General features: G+C 55.1%; 8 protein-coding genes across 8 annotated transcripts; 3 read left to right on the top strand and 5 right to left on the bottom strand.

Annotated features, from left to right (window-relative positions):
* Positions 1–636: 636 nt before the first annotated feature.
* On the bottom strand, positions 637–2,232 carry EV422DRAFT_32657 (uncharacterized protein). Its single transcript, XM_053066325.1, has 6 exons — positions 1,895–2,232; positions 1,697–1,781; positions 1,407–1,610; positions 1,244–1,338; positions 1,101–1,170; positions 637–1,032 (listed from the first exon to the last, which is right to left on the bottom strand). The coding sequence occupies exons 1-6, from the start codon at positions 1,999–2,001 to the stop codon at positions 649–651; spliced, it is 945 nt and encodes a 314-aa protein (XP_052930471.1). The 5' UTR covers positions 2,002–2,232; the 3' UTR covers positions 637–648.
* On the bottom strand, positions 2,233–3,968 carry EV422DRAFT_32656 (uncharacterized protein). The gene has a single exon (XM_053066324.1). It carries the CDS (start codon positions 3,577–3,579, stop codon positions 2,464–2,466), a length of 1,116 nt encoding a protein of 371 aa, XP_052930472.1. The 5' UTR covers positions 3,580–3,968; the 3' UTR covers positions 2,233–2,463.
* A 30-nt stretch (positions 3,969–3,998) lies between these two features.
* EV422DRAFT_513104 (HotDog domain-containing protein) lies at positions 3,999–5,762 on the bottom strand. Its single transcript, XM_053069132.1, has 5 exons — positions 5,173–5,762; positions 5,048–5,088; positions 4,867–4,977; positions 4,723–4,804; positions 3,999–4,659 (listed from the first exon to the last, which is right to left on the bottom strand). The coding sequence occupies exons 1-5, from the start codon at positions 5,617–5,619 to the stop codon at positions 4,411–4,413; spliced, it is 930 nt and encodes a 309-aa protein (XP_052930473.1). The 5' UTR covers positions 5,620–5,762; the 3' UTR covers positions 3,999–4,410.
* EV422DRAFT_513105 (uncharacterized protein) lies at positions 5,763–6,709 on the top strand. Its single transcript, XM_053069133.1, has one exon. It carries the CDS (start codon positions 5,819–5,821, stop codon positions 6,449–6,451), a length of 633 nt encoding a protein of 210 aa, XP_052930474.1. The 5' UTR covers positions 5,763–5,818; the 3' UTR covers positions 6,452–6,709.
* EV422DRAFT_513106 (glycoside hydrolase superfamily) lies at positions 6,710–8,844 on the bottom strand. The gene is made up of 3 exons (XM_053069134.1): positions 7,959–8,844; positions 7,484–7,894; positions 6,710–7,405 (listed from the first exon to the last, which is right to left on the bottom strand). Exons 1-3 carry the CDS (start codon positions 8,690–8,692, stop codon positions 6,868–6,870), a joined length of 1,683 nt encoding a protein of 560 aa, XP_052930475.1. The 5' UTR covers positions 8,693–8,844; the 3' UTR covers positions 6,710–6,867.
* A 630-nt stretch (positions 8,845–9,474) lies between these two features.
* Positions 9,475–10,250, top strand: EV422DRAFT_563313 (uncharacterized protein; the record flags this gene model as incomplete). Its single annotated transcript, XM_053072051.1, has 2 exons — positions 9,475–9,529; positions 9,637–10,250. The coding sequence occupies 2 exons, from the start codon at positions 9,475–9,477 to the stop codon at positions 10,248–10,250; spliced, it is 669 nt and encodes a 222-aa protein (XP_052930476.1).
* An 869-nt stretch (positions 10,251–11,119) lies between these two features.
* On the top strand, positions 11,120–13,634 carry EV422DRAFT_502915 (WD40-repeat-containing domain protein; the record flags this gene model as incomplete). Its single annotated transcript, XM_053068309.1, has 11 exons — positions 11,120–11,410; positions 11,485–11,634; positions 11,713–11,825; positions 11,895–12,012; positions 12,087–12,139; positions 12,199–12,271; positions 12,355–12,407; positions 12,478–12,799; positions 12,900–13,109; positions 13,200–13,317; positions 13,423–13,634. 11 exons carry the CDS (start codon positions 11,120–11,122, stop codon positions 13,632–13,634), a joined length of 1,713 nt encoding a protein of 570 aa, XP_052930477.1.
* A 267-nt stretch (positions 13,635–13,901) lies between these two features.
* On the bottom strand, positions 13,902–15,347 carry EV422DRAFT_502916 (uncharacterized protein; the record flags this gene model as incomplete). Its single annotated transcript, XM_053068310.1, has 6 exons — positions 13,902–14,021; positions 14,105–14,551; positions 14,625–14,697; positions 14,764–14,769; positions 14,842–14,966; positions 15,048–15,347. 6 exons carry the CDS (start codon positions 15,345–15,347, stop codon positions 13,902–13,904), a joined length of 1,071 nt encoding a protein of 356 aa, XP_052930478.1.
* Between the last annotated feature and the right edge of the window lie 230 nt (positions 15,348–15,577).

Raw genomic sequence — 15,577 nt, forward strand, 5'->3', positions numbered from 1 at the left:
TTGTATAGAGGTCAGCAGTTTTTATCGTGAAGTATATCTAAGAGGCACGGAATCAGGTGTAATCGTGTTCTCTAGTTTTTGTCCATTCGCATGAACGAAACCTAGAAACCCGAAACTTCCTTTGGACGTTTACAGCAAGAAGCATCCTGCATCTCGCACACAACGACTGGCGGCGGCGCCGTTGACTCGCAAGAGGTTCATGCGCTCTCCTCGAGTCCGCTTGAGAGCGATACAAGCCCAGCTCGACGGAATCACCGTCCTCCCGAAAGCTCTGCGCCCACGGGCCAGGAGTATTCAGAGTATCGCGCTCGTATGTTGCACGCTCGCCCGTGCCCGAAAGTTATCGCCGGTAGGGTGTGTTCATCCGTCGTTGGGGCAGGAGGATGATGGCCGAAGAGTGAATCACAATACGGGGGAGGGCGCCGGCAATAATACTAAGCCATCCTCAACGCAGCCTTCCTATGTGGATTACGCGAGCGTTGGAGCACGTGCTGCGGCTAAGCAGCACGAAGGAACAATGACTCGGGTTGCACCGTATAATGGTTGGAGCGATTTCGCATACAGCCGAATGCCTTTCACATCGGTCAGATACCATTATCAAGAGTACTTCACGGCGGTAATGTGATTTCGCAGCATGACACCGAAAGCTCAAGGGTAACTCCCAGAATGCGATCCCGAGTAGTACGGCACGGATCGATAGCCCGACGACGACGACGCGCCATTGTAAGCGCTGGCCATATAGTACGGCGACTGACCCGACCGCGCCGTAGGGTATGTAGCGGTGAGGGACGGCGCGGGTGGCCGCGACGACATGGGCGGCTCGTATATCTCCATGCGGCCGGAGACGCGGTACTTGAAGTTTTCAGTTTGCAGCAGCTCGTACGCTTCATCGGAAATGGTGGACGGCGCGTTGGCGTAGAAGTCGTCGATGCGTGGGATTAAGTCGGGGGTGTGGATGAACCAGGCTTCTGAGACGGGTTCGAGGGGATCGAGGGCTTGGCGTAGGAAGCGTTCTTCCTTGTCGCGCTTTGCCTGAAGGTTGAGACTGGATGAGGGGTCTGGAACCATTGCAAAGTAGGATGTCCGTGGGGTAAACGTACTCTTTCTCTGTCGGCATCCATGCGCCGATCCATTTTCTCTTCATCAAGCTTTGTCCCTTCCTCGACAGGTCTGTGCATGCAATCACGTCGCGAGCAATCAGCGTCCTACCGATTTATTCGCAATTCAGATGGCGTCTACTCACGGATCAGTCGCTGTCTCCGCAATCGCTATCTTTTGATCTATGGCATCAAGAACCTCGGTTTCGAAAAGTCCCCGTTTGCGCCATCCAGCCATGATCTGCGTAACCGTTCATGAGCATCTAACATCCCACAATCGTTCGAGTTTTTGGCACAACAAACCCTCACCTTTCGGGTCCAGCCCAGATTCCCATTCGGCCGCTTATTTATGGGTTCCGAGTAATCAATCTCCAAAACACCCGCAATGATCCTCTCCAATTTCTTGTTCATCTCCTCGTATATCACGTCGTAAGCGTTCGGCTCGTCCTCCTTCCTCCCAGTGCAGAACTTGTCGAGAAGGAACAGGATGTTCATTCGAACATACATAGTTGTCTGGCAAATTGAAGTGGTTGGTGACCTGTCCATAGATGGCTCGCACGCCAGACCCAGTATTCCGCAAATTGAATGAGGCCTCTAACCTTGAATTCCCCCAGCTTGCGAATAAGGAACGCATAACACTCCTCAACTTCTTTGGTATACGTCGTTTTCAATCCCTCGCTCACCCTAGACACGTAAAAGTCGTCACACAAGACGATAGTGCGTTCAACATCAGCTGCAATGTTCTAAGCACTGACACTTATTGCTCAAAGGAAGGTGTTGCCACCTGCACTCCTCACCTGGTAGCCTCTGCGTCCGCCCATGGGTTCTCAAGTTCACTAGTGAGGTGTTCCTCAAGAGCGACCAGCCTGTAGAAGGCGTCCTGCTCGTCGGGCTCCGCAGACATTGCGTCGACAGCCGGTGATGGCAACTTCTCCTATGTAACACGCTTGCGGAAGGAATGAACACCGAAATTCGCGGCGTTATGGAGACGGAGACTGGACGGCGACGAAGGGGGCACGCGACGAGAAGCCTTTGGAATTGGTTCGACAAGCTTGAAAGCTTAGAAAGGCTTGGACCGACTCTGCTTGTACACTCACCAACAGGCAAGGACTATCTCAACACACATAGGAAGGGGAGTGCCGGGCGGTATTGAGGCGAAGGACCCACTTCTGCCTCGTTCGCGGCAAATATTCCGAAATTCATCATTGGTTCCATCATTCATTTCAGCATGGGCCAGCAGCCAGCACCATTGACTCACGAGGAAACCAAGATTCCATACGTCCGGGGATATACTGAGAACAACCTTTACAAAGAGCGGTGGTATCTGGATACTTTTCCTTTTCTATGATTGTGTCTATCCTACTTATCAAAGAGCGTTCATCTGGGTCCACGGAGCCACTTTGCCGCGCAGTGGCATGGATGCCGCAGTGTATACCATGTCCACCCCCTTTTGATTGTTGATGGACCACTCGAAGGGGAAATTGGGTCTGGCCATGGCCTTTGCATCGGCGCGCACGGCAGCTGCCATGGCACTCAGCGAATACCAGTAGCTGGTGTGCCCATCCTCATAGACGGTCTCGGTAGTACAGGGCCCGCCTTGGATGTCAAGGACGATGCGATGGTATACGTGCGGCATGATGAAGATGGACATGGAGACCGAGCCCTTTTCGCCGATGACGTGCAATTTAGGTTTCTCGTTCCAGAGGAAGGACGGCATTGATCGAATCATCGACACTTGATACGTTGCAATGCAGCCGGAGTCGAACTCCAGCTGGGCTTCCATTGCGCCATCGATGTTGTCCTTGACGATAGTTGGGACGGCAGAGAGGACTCGTGTGGGCTCGGATGCCAGACAGAAACGAAGGGCTGAGAGCGCATAGCATCCCAGATCCATGTTGATGCCACCAGCGAGAGAGTACTTGAATCGGATGTCCTCCATTCCAAACAAGTTTGGAACATTTATCACGGCGGACGCCGTGCGAATGGTACCGAGAATGCCAGAAGCGACGATATCGCGCAACCGGCGAAGAGCGGGATGGAACAGGTTATGGTAGTTTTCGCAGACGATGAGGCCCGGGTTGGCGTCCAGTTCCCGCTTGATGGCCGCGGCCTCGACGGCGTTGCTTGCGGCAGGTTTCTCGACCAGGACGTTTTTTTTCGCTTGCAGGGCTTTGATGGTCCACTCGGCGTGGAGCGAGTTTGGAAGAGCGATGTAAATGACATCAACGTCTGGGTCGGCCAGGAGGGACTCGTAATCACCGTATGACTTGGGGATGTCGTGCTTCTGTGCAAATGCGACTGCGCGGGCGCCATCACGAGCCGCCACGGCGTGGACTATAACGGATTCCAAGGACCGCGCAGGCCCGATGACCGACTGGAGGCAGATGCGCGAAGCACCTAACAAGCCGACGCGGACAGCATCGCTTGCTTTCTGTGGGACGGCGGGGTCGGGGTTGGTCACTCGTTTGACAATGGAGAACATTGTGTAATGTCAAGACTGGGGTACTTGAATTCAGATGGGAAGGTACACAGAGTAAATAGAAGGTCGAGGAGTTCAGCTTTCTTTCGGGTAAGATTCTGAGTCGGCACAGATTCCCAGATATATACAGAAGCAGGGCATAAGGTTCAAGAATCACTGTGATGGTCCTGCCGGAGGACCGGGGAGCGCTCAGAAAGGCATACGTGGGGCGGCATTAGTGGGGCAAACTTCTGGGCGGTGCGCCCGTCTATTGCCGGCGCGTGGTGCCTGTCAATGATGATTCACGATCCTGTCAGTTGTCGCCTTTTCCACGCTGTCTTCGACCACCCTCAGCGCCCCTCTTTCCGCTCCCAGGAGGGAGCGATATGATATCACAGCCATAGAGCAGGTCAAAATCGCCGCCTGTGGTGATACATACAATATGCTGACCAACCGATCGGCATGGGCGTTTTTTGCCCGACCCGATCAAACAAAGACAACTGAGCCCGGCCGGCGACCCTCATCCATCAAACGCGCTTACAATGCTGCATACTCACGCATCGTTCATGGCGATGGGGAGGGTCGGAATGTATGGACGACCCTGCAAGGCCCATTGCCATCATTGATTTGCGTTGTGCAGGGAAGTTTGTGGGAGTCGAGGAGTTCAGCTTTCTTTCGGGTAAGATTCTGAGTCGCCACAGATTCCCATATATATACAGAAGCAGGGCATAAGGATTCAAGAATCATTGTGATGGCAAGCAGATGTTGCGCTTCTCGTTTCTAGTGCTGAGACAATCATTTGTGATGAAAGCGACGCAACACTCGGCAAAGGACGACATCCATCTTCTTATCTCCTCAAAGCTTGCTCTGAGCTCCGCTGTGCAGTACAACCGTACCATTGCTGATGACCACAACATCCCTCTCCTTAACCTTCGTCACGAACGCAATGTAAACTTTGCCATCCTTCTCGGCAACCTTCCACATGTTGACCTGGAGGGTCTCCCCCGGGTAGACGGGGGACGCGAACCGTCCGTAGATGGATTTGAAGGCGGAGGGTTCGTTGTTGGCGAAGCTTTGGAGAACGGCGGCTGCTGAGATACCGTACTGTGACAAGAGATTCGGTGAGTTGTCGCTCCGTTCACTCAGAATGGCCTGGCTAAACCTTACAAAGCAAAGACCGTGCAAGATGGCACCCTTCATGCCGAGTTTCTTCCCAATCCGTGGGTCTGCATGGAGAGGGTTGTAATCCCTGAAATAAACGTGTGAGAAGTCGCTGAGGCGCAAATTCGAAATAGAAGCAATAGAACATACCCAGAGAGACGGTAGATCAACGCCTGGTTTGGCGTCGTCTTGATCTCCTCGACGCTGTCAGGCTGGCGAGATGGGACATCCACGATATTCTCTGGTTTGGGCTTACGTGGCCTTTGTTCATCGACACATGCCGAGAGTTAATACGTTCCATCTGACGGTGCGTTCTCAATAAGCTCCTTACCCATTAAAGCCACCGGCGCCAATAACGAAGGCACTCGACACCTGATGACGCGAGTAGAATATAATGCGTTGGTTAGAATCCATAGTCCCCCAGACCCCACTTAAAATGGCAAGAGGGTTACGTACCATCTTGGCCAAAGCCTTCCCAGACGCGTCCTTCATGACCGTCTCCTTATCCAAGATCATCCCCTTCCCCGCATCGTACACTCCAGTAAGCGTCGACTCCAGATCAAAGCGGCCAGCTTCCGGTAAAGGAGCCAGCAACTCGTAGTACTGCTCCCCATGAACCAAACGGTTCAAGTCTATCTTCGGCAACCCGGGGATGTTCCCGAACCCCGCGCGCTCGGCGTAGGAGCTCACATCGAGGGTGTCGCCCTTGAGCGGGAGAACGATGGGGTAGGTAGGGAACGCCGAGAAGTTCTTCTCCAGTTCGTAGGTGAACCGCAACTCGGTCAAGTTCAAGCCGGCTGCGTAGAGGAGGAGGTCCCGCCGATTGTATAGGACTTTGTCGGAGGGGTATTTGAACCCGACTGCTTTTTTGACGTCGACCTCGACGGGTTTCTTTGTGGACATTCTGTGTTGTGAGGAAGGGTTGTTGTTTCGTTTCAGGAGGGAGGGAGATAGATCTTGGGGTGGGTTCCTGTGCAAGTTGCAGTGCTGTGCCAGAAGGCTCAGAAGTTCCCACCACCCACAAGCCGCGGCTGGTTTGTCACATGGAAGAGCGACGCAAGGACTCGCGTGCGAGTCGGTCGGTCTCCGTCGGGCATTCGTCATGCAGCATCCAAATTCACCTCGAACTTCCACCGACGACAAAGACAGTCTCAAGTCCGTCCGCCCAGCCGTGCATGCAGACGGCCTCAACGTTCGCAGTCGTTCCCGAAAAGGAAAAAGGCCTCAACTCAAAATGCCTTCCGTCTCCACATCCCATCTCCGCTCCCTGCCACTCATCACTTTTCTTACCCTCCTCCTCCTCCTCACCCTCCTACGGCCATTCGTAAGCGCAAACAAGCCCAAGTTCGGCGTGGACGGCAACTACCTCGACTACGCAGCCGCCGCCCAATACGGCCGCTCGCATCTCCACGACAGCCCCCCCACCTCCGCCTCCACTCCGCCATTCACCGACACCAGCCCCGACCACAGCCTCCCCAGCGAGTACGAAGACCTCCTCTATTTCTTCTCTCTCTCCGACCGCAACGGCGACCACCACCTCGACGGTCATGAGCTGCGACAGACCTACACGACCGCGGGCGGGACCGCCGAGTTGCCGCCAAAGGAGTATAGGTTGCCGCTGGAGGAGGTCGAGAGTATGATTGATCATACGCTGTTGGAGGATGATACGGATGGGGATGGGAGGATTAGTTGGGGGGAGTATTTGGCGAGTCAGGTTTATCATCAGAAGATTTAGCGAGGGGGGAGGGATTCCGGAGGTTGTCGGTTGGCAAAGATTGAAAGATGGGACAGGGATCTCACAGGGAGTCTCTGCGCTGGTCTGCCTCACGGTTTGCTCGTCGTTGGAAAGGCATCGCGTTTTTGGCTCTCCAGGAAGAGCCATACAGTGACACTGCTGAAGGAAAACGGATGCTTTCGCCTCATTTCGTCCAAATTTGTGGTCCACGACCGATCGCAACTGCCGAGAAAGGCGTTACAGAAGAAAGAAAAGCTCATAGTATTGTACCTCATACGCCTGTCCTTCTACCGCAGTCCGAATCAAGGACAATGAGGAAAGGGATAAAAACAAAAACATATGGTACAGAAGAAAGTGGCACAATGATGCACCTCGAGAATGAATGGTCCCAACTTCTAAATGGCGGGGCGCACATCTCATTTGTTACAACACCAAACCGGCCCCACCGCCGGGCCCACCGCCGTCAGATCGCCTCCAGTTCCAACCCCCTGCACCGCATAATAGTACCCCACGCCAGGCACCGCCGTCTTGTCCTGGAAAATAGTCGACCCACTGCATTTGGCATCCGACACGCCCGTCGCAAGCGGCTGCGGGTCCCAAACAATATTTCTCTCATCACTCCTTCCATTCGCGCCATTCTCGCTCTGCCGCCCCCTGTATATGTTATACGACGCCGCCCACGCACTGCCCCTGAACCGGATCCAGTTGGTTCCAATGTCCGGCAACAGCGTCGGCGGGGGGAACGGGATCGGGGGGCGCACGGTCTGCGGGTTGAGACCCTGGATGGCGAGGGCGTAGTGGCGGACCTGGTTCATCACTTCTAGCTCGTCGGAGCCGAACCCGTGCGGCGGCGGTTGGGTATTGGGGGGGAAGACGAAGCCGGGTGCGTGGTAGGACCAGAATTTACCGCCTTCTTCGGAGTGCACTAGGAACCCGCCGTCTTTGCTGTGGGACCTATCGGTTCGAGAGACGAGAGGTTTAGCGACGAGTGTGTAGCGATTGAATCTTGAAGCCATCAGTCGGGAGGCCTACCTCAGACTCCACATCAAGGACCCGCTAATCAACGGGTTCCTCAGCATATCCTCATACAAGGAGCCATACATTCGTGTGTTCGCAAATCCAAACTCTCCCACAATGAAAACCTTCCCGTGTTTCTTGCCAATCAACGCGGCGTCTTTCGGCAAGCGTTTGAGGTCCTCGTGTCCGTGGTAGTAGTGGTTGACGAAGATGTCCGGGCCTGCAGACGAGGCCAGTGCTTCACGGCTCAGCTTCGCGCTAGAGTCTTTGCCGCCGATGGATCCGTCTGCGACCAGGGTGCGAGGTGCAAGGGATTTAATGTGTTGGGTCATGGCGATTGTCCAGCTGGCGGGTGGGTTGTTGCCTGTCCAGCCACCTAGCTCGTTGCCTAGCTGCCAAGCCAGAATCGTAGGGTCGTCACCGTATCTGAAGTTGAATAATAAGTCAGACATCCGCGGCCTACCATGATGAGCGCATTCCCCGCACATACCTGATCCCGTTTACGGTGTTGACCCTGTTCATAACAAAGGATATCAAATGCTTGAAATCCTCCACCAACTCAGCATCATTCCAGAACGCCGACGGTTTTTTTCCCCTCAACTTTGTCAACGCCGCGTAGTTTCCAAACACGCAAGTACTGGGGTCGGATGTGCCACCATCGTCCCCGCCCCAATGATTGTTGATCAACGGTATAATCAGCCTCACACGCACGTTTCTCGCAATGGCAAGGGCATGATCCAACGCAACAAACGCTTCTTCATTATATGTGCGCGGGCCGGTAATGTGATATTTCTCGCCCACTCCAAGCGTATAAGTGCGTGCCACCCGGCCACCAAGTTGGGAGATGGTGTACAAAGCGTCGTGTTGCTCGAACGTGTCGGGAATGAGGAACGTTCCCTGCTGGCCTGGCCGGTCTTCGATGAGAAGCAGGTTCGGGACGTTGAACGTTATGAAGCGGAAGGGTCTGTCGTTTTCGAGGAGGGTGGGGCCTGAGCGAGTGATGAACGGCCAGTCGGTGGACGTGCCGTTAGCTGTCCCCTCTGCCTGTGGGGCTGTGACAGAGAGAGGTGGTCCTTGCTGCTGTTGTTGGTTGCCGGTGGTGGGTCCCGGGTAGACGGTCTGCAGCGGCTTCGACGGCTTGCAGCCCATTTCCTGGAAGAAGCGCGGCGCTAAAGCGAAGAGGAGAGTGCAGCGGAGGAACGAGAGGATGGTAGATATGTACATGTGCAGTGTGATTGTAGGATATGTACAGTAAGTATGAGTGAGGTAGCGATGGCCTTCCTTTGATATTGGCCGTTCCAGTTTTCCCACCGGGCCAAGAATTATGTATTTGGGCCTGGGCACATACTGTACAGTCTGTTGCCATAAAGTCTGTGTCCTCGCGGCTGATCATTTTCACCCATCATCCTAATATTCACAGTATTAGGACCCCTAATCTGTAAACTGTAGATCTGTCACTGTCCAGGCAACAACCGCTGGGGCCGACTGCGCACGGCCAGGTGCGACCTGCTTTATGGCAACAGACTGTACAACCTTGCGCGGCTCACCTGCGGTCAATTCGAAACTTCCCTCAGCTTCAGCCTCAGCTTCCTTCACCAGACACAGAGCCAGACGACGTGGAATGCGGACATCCGACACCTTCTCACCTGCCTGCTAGAATCTCCCAGTATTGAAGGCATAGCGTATCCAGCAGAGGCGTAAGTTTTCCCTCCTCTACTGTATCTCACACAAGTGGCAACGCAGCCGTTCCCTCCTTCACCCGCGCAACCGAGGTGTTTCGTCATGACAGACACAGTTCCCGTTCCTGGTCGAATATACTCGATGCGGCTATCAGCGGAAGCAGTTCTCGCCAATTTTCAGACGGTAGTAACTCCAGCCGGATCTCCCGCTACCAGCGTCCCAACGAGTCCCCAGCTGCCTCGCCTGGCCGGGGCTCTTCGCCAAACTTTCACGCCCGCGACCTTCTCGTCGAGCGGACCACAACCGATCCCATGCAACCCACGACCATGGGGCGCACAGTCTTGTTCCATTCGCGTGGGCAGTTCGGGGACTCTGTGTTCCGTATATCACCTCCTTTCACGGACGCGCATATAACGACCCGAATGTCCTATCAGCAGCCCACCTGACCGAACCCCAACTTGCTGATTTGCTCATTGCGATTAACCGAGAGAGCCACCATCCGCATCGGCGTTCCATAAAGATTCCATCCCTCAACAACGACTCTGGCGGCTATCTCATCGTGGAGCCCATTCCCGTCGCGATCCAAAATGTCTATCGGTGTTGGAACAAGGAAATCATAGATTTAGATCCCGATGACAAGCAATACATTTTAGATGTCAAAGCTGCCAGAGAGAGAGCGATCTTCGCTGGCCCACGGCCGACGCCGACCCCCGAGCCGTGTCACCCCAGCTCTGTGACGTGGAAACATGACCGAAATGAGAGCAACGACTCAGAATCTAGCGACACGGGTCCGGCGCTGAAGAAACCAGCCCTGACTCGGCCCACGAACCAGACAAGCACTGGAAAGCCCAGCGTTGGGGATGCGACTGTGGCGGAGGACGGATGGGCCCACGGGGCGGGGGGTGTGGTTGATATATCGGCCCCATGGGATGAAGACGACGGGTGGTCCTCCGAGGACGAAGAGCAGTACATCCCTGTAGTGGGCACCCGATATTTGCCCGTGGACTTGTATGAGGATGTCGATGTAGACGAAGAAAGCGGCGATAGTTTGTGGCTAGCCACCATATTTGCTGGAGCAGGAAGGGGGATCATGGGGATATGAGAAATGGGTTACTGGGAAAAGAGTGCATCATTGCGCCGAAGTGGGTAGTATTCGTCGCTATGAGCCCTCTTCTTCCTTGTGATCAAGCTGGATTTAGAGGATGACAAGATTTCCGAGGAAACTCCAACGCATCCAAAAGCATCCCCCTCGGAGCCGGAGGATGAGGAAGGACAACCAGATGCGGAGGCAGACGGGGAAACACTATCGCCGGGAAAAGCATCCGAGAGAGTACAAATTGAGGGAGTTCGAACAGGACCGCAGGGTATGCAAAGCAGCCGAAGCAACAGTGGAGATATGGGCAGCGCACGTAAATCTCCAATGTATTGGGCTACAACAATGTGGATCGAAGGCATAGCTCACCGGATCAAAGGCATAGCTCATCGGATTGAAAGCAAACTCGACAGACTGCTAGCTCTGTCTCTGTTAGGGTTAGGGTTAGGGTTATGGTTAGGGTAGTGGACTGTTCCGGCTTCAATACGAAAAGGAGCCTTCCCATTATAGCATAAGTGGGTCAAGATGCTATGGGATGGCTTCTAGTCGAATATGATCGGTAGAAGGGCGTCCTCTTCGTCCATGCTGTTTGGACCCGTCTAGCAGTGTAGGAGCAGCAAGAAGCAGGAAGAAGCAGCGAGCGACGAGAGGAGAGGCTTGTCATCAATGGCGTCCCACGCACCACTGCCACCAGCTACTTCGATCGCGTTGGACGGGACACGCGTCAGAAGCCCATCAACGGTCAACCACCTGTACATATATGTACGCCTGCTGGGAAAGCCGACGCCACACTGGAGGCTTAGAAGCTAGTACACCACTCACAGCTACCGGACCAGAGTCGTGTTGACCGGTCTATCAGCCTGGCACGTCGACTTGTCATGGACCCCCGGCAGCGAGCCCTGCGTGGAGACCGAGGCGGCAGAGCTAGAGCCGGAGGCGGACGTCCATGGCGAGGCAGGGGTCAAGCCGGCGTCGGTCCCTTCCACTCGCAGAATGGTCGGCGAGGCTTTGGCGAGCACAGGCACAACAACGGACGAGGTCCAGCTTGGCGTGACCGGCCCGTTTCAGATACGGATACGCAGCAGAGGCATGTTGATGCCCAACATCAGGCGCCGAGTAGCGGGGATGCGGGCGGAAGTGGAAGGATGGAGATCCCAGGGTACTACTTTGTGAGTCATGGAGGCAGGCGTCGCAATTCGGAGACGAGCGGTCGTCTGACGGGCTGGGGACGCATTACCACCAGGACGCGGAGAAGAACCGGTATTTCAAGATACTGGCCAACAAGAATGTAGCTTCATCTAGCGAATATACCGTCGGAGCCATCAAAGAGAAGCAGGCGGCAGAGAAGCGTCGAATGGTTGGAGAGGAACTCAGGACCAGGGATCAGACTGAGGTATGCGGGAGTTGGATGTCGCTCGAATGGGGCGTTGTCGATCGAAGGTGATTGGATGATTGACTTTTGGTTTTCCAGCGATCCTTCACGCGACGAAGTCGACAAGATCACGTATATGGCAGTTTTTCGCTCCTGCTGCGGGATAAGGAGTCGAACATACATCCCCGCAACCCAGCCGGCTGGACGGCAAGGTACGAGATGATGGGCAACGAAGTACTAGAGGCGGGGACTCATGCAAGACTAACTACTCTATCCTCCAGCCGTGCGTGGGAAACGATGATGAAGTACCTGCGCCGCCGGTCGGTGATCAAGGATGCTGGAGGGGAGTATGCGGGAACTGGATTCACCATGCAGTCTGGCAGTATCTCGGACTTTCAGGTCGGTGGATGCACTCGATGCGCTTTCCATACTTCACTCCTTTTTGTTCATCGGCTCTTCTTCGCTCGGTTCAGCTTCATCCAACACTGAACCACGCCATTATCGGCAGAACTGATGGGACCATCAGGTAGCACATTGGCTGGTCGCCCTGCATTGAAAGCGGTCGCTCATTCAGTGCGATCGTAGGACGATGTCATATGGGCCCCCTACGAAGGGACGTCAACATGGAACGCGCTTGGAGCAGCATCACTCTGCGTTGGTGAGCCATGAGGACTCCGATGTTAGTGCCTCTGTTTCGGTATATCACATATGGTGGATAGTCCCTGAACTGCTTGCTTGCAGATATCTTCTATCCATTACGGGAACTCTTCTCCAGAAGACGGACTCAGGGTCATGTGAGTTCTCTCTCAATATGCACAACCCTCTTTCAAAAACGCTATTGACGCACCAATCCCCCTCCCGCAGCTCAACCACCCTTGGCTACGGCGCTCGCCCGGGCACAGTCCAAGCGCACAAACTCTTCCTCCACACCCCATCACCCTCAGACCCGACATCACGCCCCATCCCGCACCCCCCCACCTCCGAATTCCGCCTATCCCTCCGCAGATCAAGCGCCTACACCAGCGCCATCGCCCCGCGGTCTGGAGGCGGGACGATTATAAGCGTGGGCGCGGAGGGGAGGGCGGCGATCGTGGAAGGGTGGGAAGGGCGCGCAAGTGATCCCGTAATGCGGTTCTTGAATGTGCCGGACGGGACGCATGTGCTTGCGCAGGAGTTTGGGGGGAATGTAAGGAGTGGGCTGGGGGTGCTGGGGGGGCAATGTAGTATGGGGGTTTCTGTCGCGATGGAAATCTGATCAGTCGGCCTGTTCGAACTTTCACACCCAGGGCAACGTCAATATAAACGGATGCAGAAACGGCAATATCTACCTCTTCGACCTCCGCGAAACCCAAACCCACCGACCCACAACGGTAGGCGCAGCCGGGGCCATATCACACGTCGGGACGGGGTTCTTCCCGCGTGCCCATCAGGCGGCTGTGTGTGCGCTCAAGACGCTGGAGGGGGCGAGGTTGGTGTCGGCGGGGATCGATGGGTCGGTAGGTGCCTGTGTGCGGCTTTGGGACTGTTCAGCACACCCTTTCCGGGCGGGGCATAAACTGACATTCTTTTCCATGGCCGAAATTTAGACGCACATGTGGGACCTGCGCAACCACGCCACACCCATCCTCTCCTTCGCGGGCCAAGTCAATTCACATTTGATGCTTAATTTCGCCGTCGATGAGGGTCAACATGTCATTGTCGCACGTAAGGTTCCTGCCCACATAACTTCCGAGAGTGGCGTTTTTGGTCCCCTCCCCCGTGCATTTCACTTCCTCTTGCCAAACGCCTCATTTTCTTCTTTCCTCGCAGCCGGCGAAGACACACACATCCGCGCCTGGTCCCTCCGCACCGGCGCCCTCCTGTCCCAAACTATCGCCCCAGGCCCTCCTCAGGGAGCTCAAGGAGGGAAACCAGCAGGCCGCACCGTCGTCAGATTCCAGCCTTCGTTCACGGATAGTGGGGAAAGTGATGGGGCGGTGTGGACGGCTAGTGGGGCGGATTTGGAGGTTTGGCGTATGTAGAAACGGAATGTTAGCTGGAGGGCAGTTATCAGTGCTAGGTAGGTAGTATAGTAGCCCTGCCTCGATACACCTGGACATCTCTAATTAAGAACCCCTTTCGCCACCATATCCCACCCGCTGCTCCTTTTTTCTTTCTGTCTACTTATCTAGTCATCTAGTCAAAGAAGCGGTCTAGATAAGGGGTGCCGTTGTATCCTGATACTACTTCCATTTCCCTGCCAGTTGAAATTCACCCCGGGGGTTATCAGGACGAGACGTGGCCCCCGTTTAGTCGATGTTGCGCGGCGGTTGGTCGAGCGTATACCATGTCCGATGCTGCCGTGGGCCTTTTGGACCGCGTTCGTGTTTGCGGACGAATTTGTTGAGGATGCCGAGCTTTTGGGCTATCTGTTGGATCCCATTTGCGAATTGCGTGGATCAGTATGCCAATCCGAATACACTGTTAAGGCCATGCCGGCACTCGAACCCACCGTGGTACTCCAATGCAACTGTCTCGCAGCCGTCACCCCCGGCGGCGGCTGCAAAATCGTCGTCTGATCGACCTCCGCGCCCCAAAACCCCGAATACCTCGCCCATTCGCTCCAATCACTCTTATCCGTCCAATCATACACCTCCCCCGTCCACGTCATCCAACTAATAAACCTCTGGAATCTCTTCCCAATTGGCTCCTCAAACAAGAACAGATCGGAGCTGAGGTCCGCGACATCGGCGATCTGGATCCATTGCACGGCGCCGAGGGTCAGTAAAGGGGAGATGCGGGAGACAAAGCCGAAGGTGTCATCGCGGTTTTTGTGGGTGCCTTCGGTGGGGTAGTTGGCGTGGGAGTTGAGGGCGGAGTAGACGTGCGGATGGGTGCCGGTGAAGGCGAGGTCGGGGAGGTAGACCCATTCGGAGCCGGCGTGTTGGGAGAAGGCTACCTGGGGGATCCCCAACAGGTGGGCGATTAGTTCAACCGTCAACATGTAAATGTGAAGGTCTTCCATGACGTACTGCTCGTATTGGTGGTATGCTCTGTTCCGAGTTCCCATCCCATGTATCGTTCAGTTGGACCGTTATATGCTCCCTATCGCCGCACAAATACGCGTTCATTTTCTCTTCGATAGATTGCCGCGTGGTTGGACACACTTACCAGTCTCTGTAAGAAGAAGCAGGTTGGTAAGCTCAGCAGATCATGGAATAGCGTGAGAGTACGGCAAATGTTACTCACCCATTGTGATACGCCATTTTGCACCATTCAAAGTTTTCTGCTCGCTCTTTAACGAACGACCGTAGCCCACTCCATAATGATATCCGGAATCCCTGACATCCGTTCACCGGGTAGAAGAACCAGTACTATCGCAGAAAGGGACGTCAGTTGGGCCCCAGCGGAGGGGGAGAGGTATCAAGGTTTCGTCGACTGGACACGATGCAAACCTGCAGATAGGTCTTCCCATGTGGTCCCATCTGCACCACCTGGCCGACAATATTCGCCTGCACGGTCGCACTCTCCGCCACCTCGTTCCCATGCCACAACTCCTCCGGTATGAGCACAGTGCGGTTATACTCGTCCAGCTTCGACTTGCTGAACACATATGCGGGATCCGCTGGCCGCCACCTGTCTCGTGGATGCAGGAATACTAGTGGTGCGTACTTGTTCAAGATGAGTTTCCGGTTCGAGACGGGGAGATTGAGGCTTGAGAGCTGGTGGTGTCGGGTCTCGTCCTCGAGCTGCATGACTTGAGCTTCCGACAGTTGGTGGTCTTCGGCGTCCTTGCGGTGTATGCTGGTCGCGGTGTTTGCGGGTAGGACGGCACATGATATTATGGCAGCTATGAGGAGGAGGGAGAAGGTCCGCGTTGCCGAACGGAGTCGTCTTCCGGGGTAAGGGTTGTGCCGGTCAACTGAGCAATGAGGGTGTGCTGTGCGTTGGTCGTCGGAAGATGAAGTGTTCGCTGGTGGCCGTG

Source organism: Fimicolochytrium jonesii, assembly GCF_025526975.1.
Source record: "Fimicolochytrium jonesii strain JEL569 chromosome Unknown EV422scaffold_1, whole genome shotgun sequence".
NCBI lineage: Eukaryota > Fungi > Chytridiomycota > Chytridiomycetes > Spizellomycetales > Powellomycetaceae > Fimicolochytrium > Fimicolochytrium jonesii.